At 42.6% G+C, this 1,992-nt stretch overlaps 1 protein-coding gene and 1 non-coding gene across 2 annotated transcripts; one reads left to right on the top strand and one right to left on the bottom strand.

Annotated features, from left to right (window-relative positions):
• Nucleotides 1-504: 504 nt before the first annotated feature.
• On the bottom strand, nucleotides 505-1,070 carry SETTUDRAFT_177110 (uncharacterized protein). Its single transcript, XM_008026512.1, has 3 exons — nucleotides 1,002-1,070; nucleotides 825-950; nucleotides 505-771 (listed from the first exon to the last, which is right to left on the bottom strand). Exons 2-3 carry the CDS (start codon nucleotides 936-938, stop codon nucleotides 685-687), a joined length of 201 nt encoding a protein of 66 aa, XP_008024703.1. The 5' UTR covers nucleotides 939-950; nucleotides 1,002-1,070; the 3' UTR covers nucleotides 505-684.
• A 540-nt stretch (nucleotides 1,071-1,610) lies between these two features.
• Nucleotides 1,611-1,698, top strand: SETTUDRAFT_t128. Its single transcript has one exon. It is a non-coding gene; the product is annotated as a tRNA-OTHER (tRNA).
• The last annotated feature ends 294 nt before the right edge of the window (nucleotides 1,699-1,992 follow it).

Below are 1,992 nucleotides of genomic sequence, written 5' to 3'. Positions count from 1 at the left end.
GAAGGCCTCCTTTTTCTCTCTACTGCGCGCTAGCGCCTTAGCTGTAGGTGTTGAAAGTGCTGTTAGTCAATTCCTCGTGGTTGGTTCTCCTAGATATCGTGCTTTCCTAGCGGTTTCCAGAAAACTCGAAGTTGTTGTTAGGGTTGAACTTTTGCTTATACTTCTCTTCTTAAGGCGGTTTAGTTGTTATACTAACAACACGTGTCTGCTTACTCAAAATAAATTAGGTAAACCTTATTCTCTTTTCTTCCCGACAGGTTCCGGTTCTTCTTCTCAGAGTTAGAGGCACTCCCACTACTACCCTAAGTAGTGTTGCCATCTTCCTTATCTTTGCTGTTAGTGTGCATTAGCTGTTCTATCCACTAAGGAGTTGAACGCAGCCCCTTGGGCTTCGCCATTTATAGAGGAGTTGTGTGGAACTGCAATGTCTTCTTAGTAGAGGGAACAGAACTAAAGGTTCTTCCCCTTCCCATAGGCTATGGGAGAGGGGAGAGGGAGTAAAATATATGTAGTTGGTTCTTCGAGCAAGAGATTTTTCTAAGAGATATTGTTGGTTTTTTTTTCCTCCAGACTTGACTATCAATTTATGTTCCTTCTTGAAGGTAAGCAGTGCTTTGTTAGCACAAGGGTCATGGTGACCCTGTGCCTCGGCACACTACCAACAGCAGTTCAGCTCGTCTAGAGTTAGGGACAACGAGGACTAAACTGACCCGCTCCCGCGCAAAACAATGTCCCATCATCAGACTTATAGCAGGCAGTACCCCCTCTACACTATAATACATATTAGATAATAGCTCTATAAGAGAATTCCATGATAGCCTTACTGTATGTCCGGCGTTGACACAATCACTACATTTAACCAGTTGAGGGCCAGCAGTAACCCCTTGTGCAAAGAGTGCAAGGAGAGTAGTAATGACTACAGCATGAAACTTTGCCATTGTGAGATGAATCTAATAGATAATAAGCCTAAGTTGAAATCATAGTGCATAAACAATACGTACTTTGTCTTGAAGTGAATAAGGTAGTGGATAATGTAGTGGAAGATGCTAGTGGAGTGATCTTGTTTGAACTGCGATGGGATTTAAATATCTAGTCTTCGGCGCTTCACCCTTATCCTTGACACTAGCCAAAGCTTCAGCATTTTCTCACCTACCTTCCCGGCCCGATGTTATTTAGGCAATCATCCTTACTACAGAGGTGGCTTTCAAAAGTTCTTGCTGACAGGGGTTCCTTGGTTACCACCGAAAATATAGCCGAAGACTAAGAATTATACTATATTCGCAACTAAAAGCCCTTAAAATGGAAGTTTGGAGAGAATAATAGCTACTAAGGTATACACTTACAGTAGTACACTAACTACATTAGGCATTATTTCTTGCACGCTAAGTAAGTAATGGAAACGTCATCACGAGAATTCGGTCCGATGGATCCGCGCCTTAGCAAGAACTTTTGAAAGCCACCTCTGTACATACAAGCTCTATACTACTATTACAGAATATGCAAGTATGCAGCTTCCTTGATTGCTGCCAAGATATAGTAGTGCAGCAGCAACAACAACTTCGAGTTTTCTAGAAACCGCTAGGAAAGCACGATATCTAGGAGAACCGACCGGGGGGATGGCGCAGTGGTGGAGTGCCTGGAAAATTTTCTGCTGTCTCACGTCAGCAAAGATCGAAGGTTCGAATCCTTCTCCCCTCACAACCATATTTATGGTCCACCCACATGAGAGAGTTACTCATTAAACTACCTATTCGACTGAGAGAGTTACTCGTTAAAACTTGAGAGGAAGACTCATTTAAAGTGAAAGATCTGAGAGAGTTACTCACTAAAGAACTACTAGGCTACGAGCCTCACCTTCATTTAGATAAACCCCTACATTGTACCTACTCAATTTGTACCTAGATTAAATTCTAGCCTACGTAGTTACTTGCAGGCCTTAAGCCTGCACGTCTTATATAGCCCTGTGGGCTGAGAAAGGACGTTAAACTACAA

This window comes from Exserohilum turcica (genome assembly GCF_000359705.1).
Source record: "Exserohilum turcica Et28A unplaced genomic scaffold SETTUscaffold_18, whole genome shotgun sequence".
NCBI lineage: Eukaryota > Fungi > Ascomycota > Dothideomycetes > Pleosporales > Pleosporaceae > Exserohilum > Exserohilum turcicum.
The sequence above is the reverse complement of the archived record's forward strand: the minus strand, read 5'-3'. Positions and strand labels throughout refer to the sequence as shown.

Coding starts and splice junctions, on each gene's coding strand:
- SETTUDRAFT_177110 (XM_008026512.1), bottom strand. CDS start 938: ATGGCAAAGTTTCATGCTGTAGTCATTACTACTCTCCTTGCACTCTTT. Junction 772..824: donor GTGTCAACGCCGGACATACA/GTAAGGCTATCA, acceptor TATGTATTATAG/TGTAGAGGGGGTACTGCCTG.